The following is a 20,562-nucleotide window of genomic DNA, read 5'->3' as shown; positions in this document are numbered from 1 at the left end:
TTTGAGTACGAGAAAATCGAGATCCTGCAGATTTTTCGCTCTTTCATCCCATGATCCTTTTCTCTTTCTTCCCACGATCTTCTCATCTTTCAACTCTTCGTGATCAATTTGAATCGGTGATAATTTATCTGCTATATTTGATGGGCATGTATAATTTAATTTTAATCCAAACAATTATATTTTACATTTACAACTCATTTGCTTGACTCGATGTTTTCTGTCAACTTTGTAGCAACAAAAAGGTACATATGTTTACATGTCTTCATATGTCTAATCAGTCGCCCAAATCAATTTCCTTCTCCGACCCAATGACTCTGACTTCTTACCCAACCCGATATTTTATTCGTTTGATTGACTTACACATCGAATCCAAGCGTATCAAGTTTACTTTTGATCCCACTGAAGATTTCCCATAAATAATCGCATCGCTGCAGCTTGAAATTGGTGTAGTACTGGCTTCAACGCCGCCCGCAGAATGGAAGCGCCGCTTCTGGAGAATAGCTCCTTCGAAATCCAGCTAATCGGAGAAGGCGGAGACTACTTGGCGGCGGTCGGGCTGAGAACGTGGTGGAGAATCTTTCGAGTAGAATCCGCGAAGCTGTGGGCGATTGCCGGGCCGATCGCGCTCCAAATCTTGTGCCAGTTCGGGGCCAACTCGGTGGCGACGATGTTCATGGGACATCTGGGAGATGTCGAGCTCTCCGCCTTCACCATTGCTGTCTTAGTCATCGGAACCTTCGCTTTCGGCTTCATGGTCAGTCAAATTTCTTTTCTCATGATCATGATCAGAAACAAGTTAGATAATTTGGTATTTTTACAGCAAAAAATTCTCATCCAGTTGAAATTAATATGGCAANAGGTGTCACTCACCTATTGGATGTGATGAAATATAGAAAAATTGCGCATCCAATAGATGAGTGACATCTCATTGGTGCTCACATAAGTGTGCACGATAGGTGTGCCGTGTACACTTATGTGAGCATCAATGAGGTGTCACTCCCCTATTGGATGTGAATATATATATGTGTGTGTGGTGTGGTGTGGTGTGGTGTGGTGTGGTGTGGAGGTAAATGTTGCTAAATTTTTTGGGAAAAAAATAATAAGACAAATAAAAAGGGTAATCAATTTGGTAAAAACTTGTGTGAGACAGTCTCACGGATCGTATTTTATGAGACGAATTTCTTATTTGGGTCATCCATAAAAAAATATTATTGTTTATGTTTAGAGTATTACTTTTTGTTGTGAATATCTGTAGGGTTGACCCGTCTAACATATAAAGATTCGTGAGACCGTCTCACAAGTGACATACTCAATCAATTTTTAATTAATACTTTCACTAGTTTGTTATAATTTTCATTCATTGTTTCATTATGTAAAATTCCCAATATTGTGATTATATTTAAACAGAATGATCTGAGTTTCGGACTATCTGACTTCTTGGGTAAACAATTTTTATTACGTATACGAAATAAATAGTAGTAATAATATTTTATTGTTTAAATATGATTGAATTGTTAGGTGATAGTCTTTTATTTTATTTTGAAATGATTTGTTTGAGATTGTCTAAAAAAGCTTATCGTATTTTGTCTAGGTGACGGCCGAACCGAGTCGAGCTAGATATTAGTAAAAATTAAAGGATTTAATTCATAACAAATTAAATATATTCGATTGCGAGTTTGAGTTTGATTCGAAACTAGAAAAAATATTAAAATGTCTCCTTTTATAACATCTTTTTCAATGATCATAAATGATTTCTTCGAGACTCAGTACCGTTGGCTGAATTTTTTTTTTTTTTTAATATATCTTTCATTGAGGCACATGAATTGTTTTTTACTTTTCTACAATGGCTAAATATTTAAACGTTGATTAATAATTTGTTACTGGATCGGCCGGTTTTATGGCTTGGAATGGCTGTATGTCTTGAGCTGATTCTCGATTTATCAGTTTTTCGTTTACATCAAAAAATAATATCCTATCAGAATTTAAATTAGCTATATATTTTTTTCATCATTTATGTGACATGCGATTTGCACGGGATAAACATCCATGCTAACACAATAGCTTGCAAATCACGTTATAAGTAAATAACACTGGGCAAATTCTGTGTGACAGACTCGTCTGAAAAAGTAGCTTGCAAATCACGTTATAAGTAAACAACACTGGGCAAATTCTGTGTGACAGACTCGTTTGAAAAAGTGTTGGAAGTGTGAATAAAAAATACTGAATGTTGGTGAAGTCCTCCATTACTTTACCAATTAATTTAAGAGATATTTTTAATAAAAATATTTTTATTTTTTTGAGCATACAATGTAAGAACAATTTAAACAAAAATTTTATTCTCTATTTGATATGGATTTTGTTAGTATGAAAATTCAAAAGTATCTTATTTTTAATATTATATATTTAAGAAGTTTGATATCCATACTAGATACTGTTAGAACATTTCATGTTCACAATCTTGATTTTGATGTTAACAAAACTTGTTATTTTGTTTCTAATGATTTATTGTATTAAGCATGAAGCTGGAACTGATCAGACATCGAACTGATCAGTTAATTGAGCCAAAACTGAAGCTATCGAGACGCAACTGAAAGTACCAGCTGATTGCCCAAACTGAATCAGCTCCACTAACATATCAAAGAACAGTTCAGCTGATGTCCAGCTGATAGGTGGTTCAACATGAGAACTTCAGAATCCCGACCAGCTGATGAAGAACTCAACTGATGAAGAGCCCAGTTGATCAGTTCAACTGACGAGTCAACTGATTTCACTTGCCCAACTGAAGATCGGTTCAGATGACCAGTTAGGAGCATCATTTAGGAATCAATCAGTTTCAGATCAAGACAAGCTTATCTTAAGTGGATTCCAGCTTTGCACAAGGGTACAAAATATTTGTACTATTGAGAGTACAATAATGGACGTTGCAGCAAAGCATAAAGTCAAAATGTTCCAGAAGACTGTCGGGAAAGTCGAGACACAAATTTTAAGGAACACGTTTAAGCTGCAACGGATACAATAATTTAGTCTCACTGTACGATCAAGACTTCAAGTCTATAAATAGAAGATCAGTGAAGACCAAAACATAATTGAGTAAAAGAAGAGAGGGCACGCTTATTGCTTATCATCTTACAAAAAGTAATCATCCCAGAGGGAATACATAAAGTCATATAAGCTTAGTTTAAAAGCTCCTTTCCCTCAGTGTGTGAGAACACCTTTCTGGTGTATTCAGTGTTCAGTTATCAGACACACACTTACTCACCTCCACCACCCAAAATACAGTCTTGCACAAAGATATTAAACTTGTGTATGTAGTCTTTGACGCATAGACGTTAAACAAGTGTTGGCTGGGAGGTGCTGCCTTTAGTCTAGTCTAGGAGTTCAGTTAGGCAGTAGTGTAAGTCCTAAGTTGGGTGGGTTTGCATAAAGTGTTGTATAAATCAAAGTCTTTTAGTGAATCCTACCCGAGGTGGTAGAAAGGGTGACGTAGGAGCAGTTGAAGTCTCCGAACATCCATAAACATATCTTGTGTATTTTCCTGTTTAACTATTGTTTTCAAACTGATTTAATCAGTTAGAGCATCCGTCAGTTTAGCTTTCATCATAATTGAACTGATATATGATAGAACTGATCCACTGCTTTTCAGTTATTCAGATTACACAAGTTAAAAGACGTTCAAATATAGCAGCTTTCTTCACGAAGAATTATTTCGAGTATTTTCTGCTTGGTACTTTAACCAAACTCGATTTAATTCATCGGTGTTAACATTCTTAGAACACGAGTTATTGTAGCTCTTGGAAAATATTGTGTTTGAAGCATCTATGGTGCCCAGCACACGATCCTTCAGATACTCTATAATTTAACTGTCAAATCTTTAAAGACATACCAATATTTTCCCCCGACAATACCCACATCTTAATACATATTGCTATTTTTTATGAAATAACTAACATAACATTTGGTGGAATCATTCCAATAAATGTAATCACACTTGACATAAACATTTAATATATTTCAAATTACATTTTCAATGTAACTGAGCGAACGCTAAATGATCACGAGTTCGATTCTTCATACTAACACTTTTTCGATCGAGTCAGTCGTGCTTGACTTACTTAGTACGGTTTACTCGATTGACGGAATTTACATGCTAATGCGTTAAACTAGATAATTAAACTAATGAATGAGTAACCGCTACATGTTTACCAAAAAATAAATAAAACTCAATGTGCATGTACACATAACGATACATATATAACCGACTATTGTGATCTCTTGACACCCTGCGTGCGTATATATATCAAATTTTATTATATTATTTAGTTTTAAGTATAATAATTATATTGTTGTGAAAAAGTAAAAATTTACGGTAAAAAGTAAAAATCTCAAACTCTCAAAATTATCACACTACACACTTTATAATATTTTTCTCTCAACTCAATTGTGTTTTTCTTCACAAATGAGAGATATATTTATAGAAAATCTTTACAAATAATCCAAAAATAAAATCATCATTACCTACATCATCGCACACTAATTTTCAATATTTACAACTCTTATTTTCAACATTCAAATATTCAACATTCAAATATTCAACATACACATTTTAAATATTAATTTTCAAGACTCCCTCCTGTGATGATGATCATGATACGATGATGTCTTCATTACGTGTTTTTGTACTGCCTCATTAAAAACCTTACTAGGAAAAACCCATTGGGATAAAAACCATAGTAAGGGAAAAAGAGTGCAGTCACGTAAAATCCCTCTCATGTTGATACGAACAATTCTTCACAAATTTCGTAGATTGTGCATCCCAATATNTTCTCGTCGAATGATAATCCGCATGAGATTTGGATATGTTGGGTCATTGATTTTAACCACACACATTCACGGCTTGCTTCATGTAGTGCAATAATCTCGGCATGATTTGATGAAGTTGTTACGAGCGTTTGTTTCTGTGAACGCCAAGAAATTGCAGTGCCTCCACGAGTAAATACATATCCAGTTTGGGAACGTGCCTTGTGTGGATCAGATAAGTATCCAGCATCGGCATAACCAATTATACTTGGATTAGCATCTTTTGAATACAAAAGTCCCAAGTCTGTCGTTCCTCGTAGATAACGGAATATATGTTTAATTCCGTTCCAGTGTCTCTTTGTTGGATATGTGCTAAATCTTTCCAATAAATTTACGGCAAAAGATATATTAGGCCTTGTACAATTTGTAAGATACATAAGGGCACCTATAGCACTTAAATATGATACTTCTGGACCAAGAATATCTTCATCATCTTCACATGGACGGAATGGATCCTTTTCTATGTTTAATGATCTAACAACCATTGGAGTACTTAGAGGATTTGATTTATCCATATTAAAACGTTTAAGGATCTTTTCTGTATAATTTGTCGGGTGAACAAATATTCCACATTCTTTTTGTTTTATTTGCAAACCCAGACAATACTTGGTTTTTCCAAGATCCTTCATTTCAAATTCTTCCTTCAAGTATGAAACAACTACTTGAATTTCCTTTTTCGTTCCAATGATGTTTAAATCATCAACATATACAGCAATAATTACGCATCCGGATGTTGTTTTCTTAATGAAAACACAAGGGCATATTGAATTATTTACATATCCCTTTTTCATCAAGTGATCACTTAGCCGATTATACCACATTCGGCCGGATTGCTTTAACTCGTATAATGATCTTTGTAATTTCACAGAATAACATTCTCTGGGTTTTGAACTTTGTGCTTCAGGCATCTTAAATCCTTCAGGGATTTTCATATATATATTACTATCAAGTGATCCATATAAGTAGGCTGTAACAACATCCATAAGACGCATTTCTAAATTTTCAGATACTGCCAAGCTAATCAAATACCGAAACGTAATTGCATCCATCACAGGAGAATACGTTTCTTCATAATCAATTCCAGGCCTTTGAGAAAAACCTTGTGCAACAAGTCGAGCTTTATATCTTACTATTTCATTTTTCTCATTTCGCTTTCGAATAAAAACCCATTTGTATCCAACAGGTTTTACACCTTCAGGTGTAAAAACTATAAGTACAAAAACATTACGTTTATTTAGCGAATCCAATTCAACCTGGATGGCATCTTTCCATTTTATCCAATCCTGCCGATTTTTACATTCACCAAAAGATTTTGGTTCATGATCTTCATTATCATTTATGATGTCAATTGCCAAATTATAAGAAAATATATCATCATTTTTTTCTATATCTTTTCGGTTCCATATTTTTCTAGTATTAATATAATTAATAGAGATTTCATGATTCTCGTCAGTTTGTAGTTCTGACAGAACATTTTCATCATCATGTGTTTCTTCAGGAACAACATTCTCTATTTTGTGATCATCATGTGTTTCTTCAGGAATATCATTCTCTATTTTGTGATCATTGTGTTTCTCTATGAATTTTTTTTTTCGAGAATTTTTATCTNATTAAAATGACAATCAGCAAAACGTGCTGTGAACACGTCGCCTGTCTGTGGTTCAAGATATCGAATGATCGATGGACTATCATAACCAATATAAATTCCAATCTTTCTTTGAGGTCCCATTTTCTTTCGTTGAGGTGGTGCAATAGGCACATACACCATACATCCAAAAATTCTCAGATGAGAAATGTCTGGTTCTTTACCAAATGCAAGCTGCAATGGGGAGTATTTATGATATGCACTTGGTCTGATGCGAATTAATGAAGCAGCATGTAAAATTGCATGTCCCCATATAGAAATAGGGAGCTTTGTTTTCATAATCATTGGTCTAGCAATCATTTGCAGACGTTTAATCAATGATTCAGCCAATCCATTTTGAGTATGTACATGAGCAACAGGATGCTCAACAATGATTCCCATAGACATACAATAATCATTGAAAGTCTGGGAAGTAAATTCACCAGCATTATCAAGTCTAATTTTCTTGATTGTATAATCGGGAAATTGATTCCTCAATTTTATTATTTGAGCAAGTAATCTTGCAAATGCAACATTTCGAGTTGACAATAAACATACATGTGACCATCTGCTGGAGGCATCAATCAATACCATAAAGTATCTGAATGGTCCACATGGTGGATGGATTGGTCCACAAATATCACCCTGAATACGTTCAAGAAACATTGGTGATTCAGTTTGGATTTTGGCTGGTGATGGTCTTATAATAAGTTTTCCAAGAGAACATGCTTTACATTGAAACTTATTATTCTGAAAGATCTTCTGGTCTTTCAACGGATGACCATGTGTATTTTCTATAATTCTTCGCATCATTGTTGAACCAGGATGTCCTAATCGATCATGCCAATTGGTTAATATTGAAGAATTATCAACTACCATGTTTGATTCAATGGGACGTATATGTGTATAATGCAATCCAGTAGGGAGCATTGATAGTTTTTCAATCACATATTTCTTTCCTGATTTATATGTGGTAAAACACATATATTTCTCATTCCCTTCATTCATTGTTTGAGTATCATACCCATGAGAATATATCATTAAAAATCAACAAATTTCTTTTCGATTGTGGTGAATACAAAGCATCATTGATAAAAAATTTTGTACCATTAGGTAACAAAAATTGTGCTTTACCACATCCTTTAATCAAGTCTACAGGACCTGATATTGTATTCACCATTGTTTTTGTTGGTTTTAGTTCCAAGAAATATCTTTTATCTCGGAGGATAGTGTGCGTTGTACCACTATCAGGTATGCAAACTTCAGCTTGGTTCATAGCATTTTTCATATTCGAACTTCAAAAAAAATGTGCAATGAAATAAAATTACTAACAATACATTTATAAAAATAAAATACAATACCATACATATTTAAAATTTTAACACACGATAAAATATTATCATACAAGTACATGGAAAAATAAAATTTTTTTACATATCTATTCCACCAGCAAATTGGTCATTGTCTGATAAATCAATCAGAAAATCTCCAGCATCAAAATGAGTTGAATTATTCAAAGATTCATTGTGTTCAGTAAAATTGGTCTCCTTTTCTTTCCCCTTTAATGATTCTTTATAAAGTTTACAAAGGTGCTCAGGGGCTCGACAAATACGGGACCAATGTCCTGGAGTACCACATCTGAAACAAGAACTTTCAAATCTTTTTGAGTGATTCTCATTAACACTCATATTCTCATGATGCCTTTCGGTGGATGGTTTGGGACGCTCTTTTGAGATGAGTTATAGAAATAACTATCTCGATTATTTTCAAAACCACGGCCGCGTCCACGACCACTTCCACGTCCACGTCCACGACCTCGATTTTGTCCTCGACCAAAATCTTGTCTATAACTATGATTTTGGTTTCCAGGTTTACATTCATTTTTGCTTACGACATTTACTTCAGGAAATGCCGTTGAACCAGTGGGTCGTGCCTGATGATTTCTCATTAACAGCTCATTATTCTTTTCCGCCACGAGAAGACAGGCGATGAGTTCAGAATATCTCGCAAATCCACGCACTATATATTGTTGTTGTAGAGTTATATTTGATGCGTGAAAAGTGAAAAATGTTTTTTCAAGCATTTCCGATTCTGTAACCTCATGTCCACAAAATTTTAGCTGCGAGATTATTCGATACATCGCTGAATTGTAATCACTGACTTTCTTAGAATCTTGGAATCTCAACGTATTCCATTCATCCCGGGCGGTCGGAAGTATAACTTCCCTTCTATGTTCGAATCTTTCTTTTAATCCCTTCCACAAAACCATGTGATCTTTTTCAATCAGATATTTACATTTTAATCCGTCGTCGAGATGTCGACGCAAAAATATCATGGCTCTTGCCTTTTCTTATGATGTGCATATGCCATTTTCTTTTATGGTCTCATTTAGACCTAATGGCTCAAGATGCATTTCTACATCGAGAGTCCATGGCATATAATTTTTCCCCGTAATATCAAGAGCAATGAATTCGAGCTTTGCCAAGTTTGACATGGTAGTACTAAAAAAAATTACGATGCATTTTATTAGTTAATGAATATTACAATACAAAGTAATGTATAAACAACAAATACAAGCATTCGAAAAAATAAAGAAAACACACGAGGAGGATATTCTCCGATAAGTACAAGATTCGTGAGTATTATAACCAAAATAATTAAAAATAACTTTGTGAAAGCCATCTTCTTTTTTCTTCAAAAATTTGATGAAGAATAATTTTAGAGAATAAGAGAAAGTTGGTGTGATTGAATATGTTTGTGAGATCATATTTATAGGGCAACNAAAATTTATTTTATTATAACATTATATTATATATTAAGTATATACACAATAAATAAATAAATATTATTACTTTTGTTACCTTTTTCTTCTGTTTTGGAGCTTGGAAAAATATGGAGGACTTTTAGAGCTTCGTGCTGATACATGTTGTGAAAAAGTAAAAATTTACGGTAAAAAGTAAAAATCTCAAATTCTCAAAATTATCACACTACACACTTTATAATATTTTTCTCTCAACTCAATTGTGTTTTTCTTCACAAATGAGAGATCTATTTATAGAAAATCTTTACAAATAATCCAAAAATAAAATCATCATTACCTACATCATCACACACTAATTTTCAATATTTACAACTCTTATTTTCAACATTCAAATATTCAAGATTCAAATATTCAACATACACATTTTAAATATTAATTTTCAACATATATATTATTTTCGAATTTTGATTTTATTATATTTTATTTTTAGTCAATGACTAATGGCCACTTTTAAGGGAAAAAAAAAAAGAAAATCATAGGGACATATGGACATCGCGGCTTCAAATGTCTGAACAGTAGCCAATCATTCGCTTAACTTGTTCTTTTGATTCCATCGACGATTTCCCATAAATAATCGCATCTCATCATCTTGAAGTTAGTGTACTAGCTTAACTTCCACTCCACCCGCGGAAGAATGGAAGCGCCGCTTCTAGAGAAGGCCCCGCTGACTGAAGACAGCGGAGACTACGCAGCGTCGGACGGGCTGAGAACGTGGTGGAGAATCTATTGCGTAGAATCCGTGAAGCTCTGGGCCATTGGCGGGCCGATCGCGTTTCAAATCCTGTGCCAATTCGGGACCGGCTCGGTGGCGACTATGTTCATGGGACATCTGGGAGATGTCGAGCTCTCCGCCTTCACCATTGCTGTGTCAGTCATCGGAACCTTCGCTTTCGGATTCATGGTCAGTCAAATTTTTGTCTAAATTATTATATATTTTACTTCAATAAATCAAAATAAGCTCAAAATTTATTATTATATTTCAAATACATTTTTCATTGTTTTCGTTTGTGAAATAAAGTTTAATTTTGATAGCTAGCCCGTCTATGTCTTTGCTTCGTGCTAATGCTCTTGGAGAAGTTTTTCCTTGAAACATGAGGTTTAGTTCCTTATTTGAGGCAAGTCCAGCGCCGGGGGACCAAGCAGGGCATAACTAGCAGCATAAGAGGGCGGCTGCCGTTAGGTCACCTATTTTGAGTTGTGGGTTTTAAATGAAGTGGGTCTCTCATGTCATCAATGGATATTGACGTTATTTATGCTAACCGTGGTATTTTTAATTTCTTGATTGTAGATAGCCAATAATCGATGCAATACATTTACCACCACAAACCGGAAACGGTGTTGTCGGTGTTGTTATCTACCTAAATTGTTAGGTGATTGTCATACTACTTGCCGAGTGAAGCACTGAAGCTATGCCCCACCACATCCTGTGGATCTCACCATATCCACGTATTTTGTGAAACCCCGTACCAAATAAATGTCATAAAAGCTCTCGAACTTAGCAATAGTAGTGCTATGTTATTGGCAACATGGCAGAGAGAAGTGGGGATATATAGTAATGAACTCGGCTCGTATTAAACCCACCCTATTAGGGACAGGTTAGAACCAGTTAAGGGGGTCTACAAATAGGTCGAAGGATTGGACCCGTTAGGTTACTGGTCAGACTCGGATTTGGACAAACTTGTCACAGACCCGCGTTGTTGCCATGATGCCATCCTTAGATCCATGGATTATGAGATGACTACCCGCCGCGGGAGGTAGCTAAATGGGGGGAGATTTGTCTGGAGAGACCATTTTTGCAAGTAACCCGCTAAACGAACGGGATGGGTTGACCAATATACCTATCAATGAGGATTCACGTGACTTATTCCCACTCACCCGACAAGCAAGTGGTGCAACATCTCTTGTAAATAGGTCCCCACAAATGATTTCAAATTCCCTCCATTCAATTTCTATCACATACTCCATAGAAATAATTTCAAAATTGTATAAATTCGAGAGCAAGATGAATAGCTTCCAATATGAAAATCTTTTAACATTTTGTGATTCGTAGATAAGAAAAATTTAATTTTAATATCTTAAGACATTGATCGTTGTATTCTGGATGATATTTGACAACAAAGAGTGAGTTCAACTTAATCCTATGTACAACCATCCAATTAGAATTAATATGGCAATTCCCAAATGAATATGCATACACATGAACTCTTATATATGAGCTCCTCTCACGGACAATTTTGTGATATGAATCTTCAACCCGACCTGACCTATGAAAAATTATTATTTTTTTATGTTAAAAACATTATTTTTCACTACAGACATTGACCGGGTCAACCTTTCACATAAATATGAGTAACTGTTTCACTGAAGACTTTCTCAAAAATAATGAGACAAATAAAATGAGCAATCAATAGTTTCACTAGTTTGTCATATTTTCTTCCATTGATTTATTTTCTTTATGTAAAATTGCCAATATTGTAATTATATATAAATAGATTGATTTTAATTCGGACTATCTTGTCCATGCATTTTAAGTTGTCTAAACCATGAAAAATATTACTAAGTAACATATATTTCTTAGTATTTCAATTATTATTTTTTTTATTGTAATACCCAAAAAACTAAAAGATCAATTCAATTTTATATCGCATTGACATGTGCTTTATCAATTATTTGATTGCAAAAATGTGACGGTAATCTTGTCACATAAAACCTACTAGTTTTAAGGGATACGTTTATTTGAAAACCTACTATTATTTAGGTTAATAGCTAAAATAATTCTCTAAGTTTGTCTATTTTGTGTTTTGGTCCTGTAAATATTTAAATTTATGTTTAGGTCCTCGTTATATTTTTGGTTTTGGTCTTTTTTTTTACGGAGGACCGACGTGGCACCAGACACTTCAGCATTTCCAGGTGTCATTTCAGCATTTTCCGGAGTCAATTCAGCATTTTGACAAAAATGATTAAAATCCAAAACATAACCTAACTTAGAGGATTAAAACACACAACAGACAAACTTCTAAGACCATTTTGGCTATTTTCCCTATTATTTATGAGGAGAATAATTTTTTTGGTTCACTAACTTGTTCAATTTCACATTTTAGTTCAATAACTTGTCAAATTTAGTTTTTGATGCACTGATTTTTAATTTTCGGCCATTCTTCTCCAATTTTTGACTTAGTGTCGGATACGTCAGCAATATCTGATGTCACGTTAGAATTTCTTGTGCCACATCATCAATTTTCGCTGTCATGTCAGCATTCCGATGAAATATGACAAAGAAAAAATCAAAGTTAATGCACCAAAACTAAACTTTGAATGCTTAGTAGACCAAAATCCAAAATAAAACAAATTGGTTGACGAAAAAAGTTATTTTCCCTATTTTCTAGGTGAAATATTATTCATTTTTAAAAATAATTATCTATTGTAAAAAAATCCTATGTCCATGAGATATGGGATGGATGAATCTAGGTAGAACGGGTATTTGACTCGTTTGCAACCCTAGATTTGTTAAACCTCAACCGTCGGTCACAATCTCAAGATTTAGATTTAATCCCCACGATCTAGAATCATCCAGCCCATTCGATAATCATCCAACTTTTGTGATTGCACCCACTTGCGAACCATCGCATCCTTTCGATCGTGACCTTTTAGATCACGATTCAAAAGCTCGTAACCGCTGCCATCTCACAATTACGGGTGGCGCCCAATCGCTCGCCACATCACCCAATCATTGTGCCACTCCCCACATGACCCAATATTTGCCATGTGTGCATGGATTGTACCAATTGCCACGTCATCAAACCCCATTTCAGAGTTGTATAAGAAAAGACTTTTCATGCTCCCCGCGACGATCTCACCTTCGTTGCTCTTGGCATGACTTGGTCTGAACTTAAGTATAGCATACTCTACAAAACTCTATACATGGAAGATTATTTTTCCAAGTAACACGGGACAAAGTGATACGATTCTTCAATCACGAAAAGAAAACGCACTCAAAAACAGAGTCACGCCCTCGATTCGATGAACAAAGAACGTTGGGTTGTCCCGATCTTTTGAAACAAGCAACGGCTTTTGTGATATTCACCTCTAAGCGATGAAAACTTAGCAACAAATATTCACGATAGAAACAATCGAATTTTAGACGAACCTTCAAAGAACTCATCTTTGACAATCCGTGCGAAAACAATTGACAAACGCCACAAAGATGAAATCTTTGATAAGTTTGATTTTAAGAACAAAGCAAAAGCCTTGAAAGTTTGAGAGAAAACTCAAAATATTTTTATAAAACTCAAAAGTAATTGTTTTTACAATGATAAAATTCATCTGTATATAAAAATTACAACCAAAAACGCAATCTAGGGTTTCTAGGAAAAATCTGAATGGCGGCGCGCGTGGGTGCGCCTGATCACGCGTAGGGACGCTTGATCACGCGCAGGGGCGCGCCGCGTTATGTCTTGGACCAGCGCGGGGCCCGCGGTTGCGCCTGATCACGTGCGGGTGCGCGCAGGGATCACGTGCCAACCGTTGTCCTCTCGGGCCATTTTGCACTCATATGCTTGGTTGTTCGGGACTCCTTCATTATATTCTTTGTTGAACTCCACCACTTGCTTGGATATGCTTGATTCATCATTATTGAGCACAATCAAGCTTGAAAGTCTGAAGCAACACTGCGTCTTAAATCTCCTTCCAACCATTAGCACGCCACGCCCGGCCAGATTCATATCACAAAGTCCCTCCACTACTTTCACAAACGATAATGAACCATTAAAGGCTACAAATGTTTAACTTTGAAAATTAATTTCTCATTCACCCTAAATCGAAATTGAGCAAATTAAGAGATTCCAATTTTCAAGTCATTTTCATTTTTTATCGGACGAATAACTTACTATTAACTTTCGAACATTAATTTGGCCTAAACCCAATTTCCAACAATTAATGTATCTTGAATTTTGGCACAAGGTTAAGTAATTTTTTCTCAAGCTCCATATCTTTAAGTTTTTTACTTCAATCTTTGTTATACATGCATTAATTAAAAATTAAAGATGTTAATAAAATATTATGATATTATGAATATAATTGTCTAATGGATTTGTTAACTTTGTGCGGGCGGATTTCGGTTTAAGTTTAAACTATTTTCACATTCGTTGGCATAATGTCCAAAGCCCTGTTTGCACATTCGTTGGCATAATGTCCAATCATACTTTTTCGGATACAGCTGGTTCTTCCCTTCTTTCTTTTGCCGAAACTGTCCTGGGACTGTGAACATCTGAGGTTTTTCTGGGGCTGTGATGCTAGGAAATTTAGATGGCTGTACAGTCTTCTTTTTGTCCCTAATTCTTTTCAAATAGTCTCCAAACTTCTTCGTGATATATGAAATAGAGTCTTCACAAAGGTCCGACTCATTTACTTCTTGTGACAATTGAAGAAGATCATTATAGGAGTCATTTGATACCTAGAAAACGATCGTTTTACCTTTGTCCTTCTTCTGCATATCCATGTTCATCTCGAAGGTGCGGAGTGAGCTTATCAAATCCTCGAGTGCAATTAGAGTTGTATCCTTTGCTTCATCAATTGTACAAATTTTGATGTTGAACCGTTCGGGCAATGATCTGAGAACTTTGCTGACCGACCTTTCATTTGAGATTGGATTGCCTAGGCTGAAAGCTTCATTGGCAATCTCTCTGAGGCGTCTGTCATAGTCGATGATAGATTCAGTTTCTTCCATCCTCAGATTCTCAAATTTGGATGCCAGCATTCTTAGTTTCGTTCTTCTCACACTTTCCGAGCCTTCACAGTGTTTTTGGAGAATTTTCCAAGCATCCTTAGCTAATACACAGTTTGTGATCAGGCTGAACATGTTCAGATCGACTGAGGTGAAAATGGCATTTAGGGCCTTCGAGTTGTGGTTCGAGATCTGTACTTCTTCAACAGTCCACTCATTTTCAGGCTTTATCAGGGTATCACCATCTTCGTCTATCTTTTTTGGTGGACTCCAACCGCTGACAACACGCTGCCAAGCTCGTTCATCTATGGGTATAATATATATTATAATCGTCACCTTCCATAGACTGTAGTTAGATCCATCCAAAACTGGTGGTTGAAGTGCTGCGTTTACGAGTGACGCGTCCATCAAAGAGATCTGTTAAACAAAATAATCATGATCAGCACTTAGTATATCAAGAGAAGGCTCTGATACCACTTGTTGGTATGAGAATATTTTGTTTAACATAAATTATGAAGAATATATGAGAATTTGTGTGTATCAGATTTAAATGTTGTTCCAAATATCGTAACACTTGGCACAACACGCAGCGGAATAATATAACACAAATAAATAGCTTAACCTAAAATAACTCATAATTAATTGTGCACAAGTATAAATATTTGTGCGGGTGCGGGGCCTCAGAGTAAAATAATCACTAGAAAATAACTTTCAGTTTACAAAAACCAATTCCTAGTGATTTTAATGAAAATCAATTTTCTCAACACGTTGAGAAAATAACATTCATTCTAAAACAACTAACAACTCTAAAACGTATTCAAGAAAGGAAGAACGTGATGCCAAAAACTGGAGCAGCAAAACTTGATCTTCAGCCAACACTTGCATGCGTGTTGTCTGCAGATGTCTCCAACAATCACGGCAATATGTGCAACAGCACTCTTCAAAACGGCAACGTCCTTGAGAATTATTTGTCTCTGAAAACCACGATGTGCAAAAGTGCACCAGTAAGCAGCCAAGAAAACTTCCAAGCGAAGAGTCAAACGTCACGAAAGCGATAAATCGAAGAAGACATCTCTTTCCTTGGCTTGTGTCTTTTATTCATAATTATCCTCATCTCACAAAGAAATCTACAAGATATGGAAATTAGAAGTTTTATTAGAAGTCACCTCTTTTTTAAATCAATAATACCATATCATAAAAATCTTTTATCATAAATATAAAATCTAGAAAAGCAAAACCATTAATTTAATATGTCATGCAATCTTATCAATAAGGAAGTTAAATTTAAAGAAAAGATTATTTCAAGGAACAAATTGTATCTTAGACTCCAAGATTATTTTTCCTTTCACATTCAACCCCCATATATTTATATTTTACACTTCATCCCTTGCATGTTATCATTTTTGTAGTTGATAAGAGTGATAGGTGTCAAAGATATTGCATCCTCCTATGGTCGATTAACAAACCACTCTTTTGGGGTTAATTTATTTGGCTGCATCCATTTCTTCTAACACATGTTTAAATTTCTCTAGCCGGTCTTCAGAACGTTTTATTAGATTAATGAAGATTGAGGTGATATGAAATTGGTCCTGTAATATAATGTATTCAATGTAAAAATCAGAAAATTTATGAGTAGAAAACAATCAAGAAATGAATTAGCACAAGGAATTGAACTAGAAGATAAAAGACGCAAGAATTTAATGTGACTTGATTATGATTAACCTACATCCATGGAATTAAGCAGCCAGCACCACAAACAAATCTACTATGAAATTGAACAAGGTTCCAGAGTACTATATGCCTTACAAAGCGAAATATTTAACTTGCTACTTGCATACTACAGGAAGTTCTAACTGCAGCAACCAAGTTGACAGAACAAGACTTGGACGTGAATTAGTAGAAAATTTGAAATGTCTGTCGTTCAGTGGCAGATCATATTAATGCGACCTAGTAAAACATACTAGAATAACCCAAGCGTATTTCATTTAACGGTCATCATGTACATCTACATGATAGTTGCGTGCATTTCTTGTTACCGACTCTAATCTTGTAGAGTTTGAGCTGGTTATTCATTGCTTTATGTAGCTCGGAATGGGGAGTGCCCTCGAGACACTGTGCGGTCAGGCATTTGGTGCTGGACAAGTTCACATGCTCGGTGTTTACATGCAACGCTCGATGATCATTCTGTTCTCCTTTTGTGTTGCCCTTTTGCCTGTCTACATATTTTCCACCCCAGTTCTTAAGCTCGTCGGACAAGAAGAAGAAATTGCTAATGTTGCAGGAGATCTTACAATTCTAATCATCCCTCAGTTGTTTTCTCTTGCTGTTGTTTTTCCGACCCAAAAATTTCTTCAGGCACAAAGCAAAGTTATTGTCCTTGCTTGGATATCAGTGTCCGCACTGATTTTACAAGCCTTTTTATGCTGGCTTTTCATTTATGTACTCGGGTTCGGAGCTACTGGTGCAGCTGTAGCTATTGATCTGACAAGTTGGACTTCAGCAGGCTTACAGTTTCTTTACGTGATCGGTTGGTGTAAGGATGGATGGAGGGGTTTCTCATGGGATGCATTCAAGGATATCTGGGGTTTTTTGAAGCTGTCACTCGAATCTGCTGTTATGCTTTGCCTGGAAATTTGGTATATGATGAGTATCATTATTCTCACTGGTAATCTTGACAATGCGGTCACTGCAGTGGGAGCCCTTTCTATCTGGTGAGTTCTATTCATGTAACATAATTATTTGCTTAGTATTTTTTTCCTCATTTTATTTTGTTTTCAGATGTTAACAAATGTATCCTTTTTTTAATTCCTCGTCCAGCACAAATATTGATGGTTGGGAAACCATGGTTTTTGTAGGAGTTAATGCTGCTATAAGGTAAAATAGACCTAAGGGAAAAGCCATATAATCTTGCTTTTTTGTTTTCTTCTAAGTTCTTTATATGTAATTAATTGTTTGAAAACCGTTGTGCCTTGCCATTGTATCTATTTCAGCGTACGGGTTTCGAATGAACTCGGCATGGGACATCCAAGAGCAGCCAAATATTCAGTCTATGTGACGATCTTTCAGTCACTACTGATTGGGATTCTTTGCATGATTGTCGTACTAGCAACTCGAAATTATTTTGCTATCATTTTTACGAGTAGCGAAGAAATGATACGGGCTGTGGCTCATCTTTCACCGCTCCTTGGAATCACAATGGTTCTCAACAGCCTCCAGTTAGTGATATCTGGTATCATAATATTCAATAATTTACTAGCAACTTATATGCATCCGAATCACTGAACTTACTACAGATGCTCTGATACTTGTTCGTATCTTGAACTCATTGGTCGAACCACCATGTAGGCGTTGCCATAGGAAGTGGATGGCAAGCCCTCGCGGCGTACATTAACTTGGGTTGCTATTACGTGTTCGGTTTACCTCTAGGATACGTTCTTGGTTATGTTGCTGATCTTGGAGTTCTGGTAAAGTACTATCCCGAAATCATGCCTCTACTTTATGATTTTCGTGATTTTTTTTTGTTTCGGGTTGTAACAGTGGCTTTAGAATTTTCCTATTTTCAGGGGATATGGGGAGGCATGATAGCTGGAGCAGCTTTGCAGACATTGCTGCTGTTTGTTGTAATTTATAAAACCAACTGGAACAAAGAGGTAAGTGCTTGTTATATATAAATTATCAAACAAAACTCACTGATGAAAAATAATAATTAATATTACATGTATATACATTCGTGGTTGTAGTGTCGCATAATGTCACCAAATTTGTGATTTTTTTTAAAGTAAAATTTGTGAATTTCTAGTAGCTTATCATGAAATTATAGGTCGAGCAAACGACAGAGCGAATGAAAAAATGGGGAGGCGAAGACATTGCAACTAAAGAAGGTCGATCCGAAAATTTTGAAAATGGAGAGGTTTAAGATGGTCAAAGAGGTAAGGTTCCCTCTTTTTTTTTTTAATAAAAAATATGTGATGTAAAATTATCTATTTGGGTATTGGTTATGAAATTAGACGAGATTTGATGTAGTTCAATAAATTGCCTATTTTACACTTTCAGTCTTATTTAAGAGTGCTGGCTGATTCGGTGAAGGATGACATTTCAAATATATGTGTGTCGAGTGTCATGTCCGTACTCTAAATAAAAAAATAAAACAAAAAATGCAAAAAGTGTCACCTTATACAATTTGGGAAGTTTTTCTTTATTTCATGTGGTTTTTATGTATCTTAGAAAGGTTAATTGATCTCAAGACCACACTTCACACCATTTCTTATTGACTTCGTTTTCTTAAGCAAGTGTATTTCGTTATTTAGGATTTTTCTGTCCAAGTTGTGTTCCCGCAATAAATTCAGAAGGCAATGTTGTTGTAGAGATAAACGTTCTTTCTTATTTTCTTGACCCAAATTAGATTTGGAGTGGAAAGGCTTCGCCCCTCCAAAAAAAAAAAAAATGATAAACCAACAATGCATTTCAGGTTTGGTTCTATAAAACTGAGTGTGAAACTACTTTTCCATCTTCTGCCAACTCATAATCGAATTTTTGGGGAGTGATTCATAACATGCAAATGTTGCATTAGTGAATGAATTAAGGAATAACCTCAACTTCATTTTGTTGAAATCTCCAAATTTGCCAACTCACCCGCATTGGATGGTGAATATGGGTATATGCTCCAATGTTGGATTGATTTTCCCCATATAACTAACTGAAATCCGGTATTCTATAACCCCTAGGATATAGGTTGTTGATATGCATGTAATCTGGGTATGGTTTGTGGAATTCTGAGAGGCCTATTTGTCTTAAGGTCGACTCATACAACTCTTGAATAGATAATAGTGTGCACCTCGAGTGTTCCAATCACCATCAACTCTCTGAAAAACCATATGTGTCTTTATCTTTATAAGCACTGGGTTGGTACTGTCACGTTCCGAGATGCATGACATGAACATCGATAATGTTTTCTGAATTCTATAAATAAATTAACCAAAAATGCTAAACCTTAACAATATTTTAAATCTAAAATAAATTTTGTTTAATGAATTCATTGTCTTACAAGCCAATGACAAAAAACCAAATCCAAATATTCAAATAAATTTCAACACTACACAAAGAAATAGTAATTTCTTAGTCAAATCATCATCCCCAAAATTCAGTCGATTCTTGATCTTTTATCTCATTCTCACCTGAAATGAAATATAAGGGTTGAATGATATGATCGTCATTTAGTAATTGGAGGGAAAATATCTTCAAGTCTAAAAACATCATAATATTTTATACGTTACTAAATATGTTAGGATCGATATGACGGGTGAAAGTGTTTAGATGGGAGGTTGAATAAACACTTCAAGATTTTCAATTCTTTTTCGATAGGGTGAATTAATTTAGTGATAAATTGAATTCAAGAATCTTGTTGTCAATGTCAATCAGTTAACTAATATAGTGCGGACATAAACTGACTGACAGATTGAATACTCAAAGAATAATTTCAACAATGAACACGAAGATTTTATGGATGTTTGGAGACTTCAAATGCTCCTACGTCGTCAC

The 20,562-nt window shown here is 35.2% G+C and overlaps 1 protein-coding gene across 2 annotated transcripts; it reads left to right on the top strand.

The window, feature by feature from the left end:
- Nucleotides 1-303: 303 nt before the first annotated feature.
- Nucleotides 304-19,222, top strand: LOC140990279 (protein DETOXIFICATION 35). Of its 2 annotated transcripts, none has more exons than XM_073459887.1 (7): nt 304-754; nt 17,110-17,735; nt 17,842-17,898; nt 18,015-18,253; nt 18,370-18,488; nt 18,588-18,674; nt 18,845-19,222. In XM_073459887.1, the coding sequence occupies exons 1-7, from the start codon at nt 476-478 to the stop codon at nt 18,938-18,940; spliced, it is 1,503 nt and encodes a 500-aa protein (XP_073315988.1). In that variant the 5' UTR covers nt 304-475; the 3' UTR covers nt 18,941-19,222. The 2 variants fall into 2 exon arrangements, with proteins under 2 accessions (XP_073315988.1, XP_073315989.1); XM_073459888.1 differs by lacking the exon at nt 304-754 and adding an exon at nt 9,790-10,203.
- The last annotated feature ends 1,340 nt before the right edge of the window (nt 19,223-20,562 follow it).

The sequence above is a fragment of the Primulina huaijiensis genome, chromosome 12 (assembly GCF_012295235.1).
Source record: "Primulina huaijiensis isolate GDHJ02 chromosome 12, ASM1229523v2, whole genome shotgun sequence".
In the NCBI taxonomy this organism is placed as follows: domain Eukaryota; kingdom Viridiplantae; phylum Streptophyta; class Magnoliopsida; order Lamiales; family Gesneriaceae; genus Primulina; species Primulina huaijiensis.
This window is presented reverse-complemented; position numbering and strand designations above follow the sequence as displayed.